General features: G+C 67.0%; 1 protein-coding gene across 1 annotated transcript in view; it reads right to left on the bottom strand.

Moving 5' to 3' along the window:
* The window catches only part of LMBRD1 (LMBR1 domain containing 1), an 82073-nt gene extending 81966 nt beyond the window's left edge, over positions 1 to 107 (bottom strand). Inside the window, exon 1 of the mRNA XM_010019052.1 lies at positions 24 to 107. Within this exon, the coding sequence (XP_010017354.1) occupies positions 24 to 107 (84 nt within the window). The remainder of the gene's footprint in view (positions 1 to 23) is intronic.
* Between the last annotated feature and the right edge of the window lie 114 nt (positions 108 to 221).

Raw genomic sequence — 221 nt, 5'->3', positions numbered from 1 at the left:
ACGAACCACCCTCGCCCCGTGACCTCCGGCCTCCGCCGACCTCCACGGTCCCACGGCCGGTGGGAGCTGCGGGGAAGGAGTCGCTGCCGGGGCAGCTGATGGGACATCCCGAGCAAAGAGGCCTAGCGGGAGCCCAGAACTGTAACACCGAGAGGCCGAAAACGGAGGAGCAAAGGCCCGGTGGGGACAGCGGAGAATAAGGGGTGCCGTAATTAGGGCAG

The sequence above is a fragment of the Nestor notabilis genome, unplaced genomic scaffold, assembly GCF_000696875.1.
Source record: "Nestor notabilis isolate BGI_N333 unplaced genomic scaffold, ASM69687v1 scaffold4130, whole genome shotgun sequence".
NCBI lineage: Eukaryota > Metazoa > Chordata > Aves > Psittaciformes > Psittacidae > Nestor > Nestor notabilis.
Note: the sequence above shows the minus strand (reverse complement) of the source record. Positions and strands in the feature narration are given on the sequence as shown.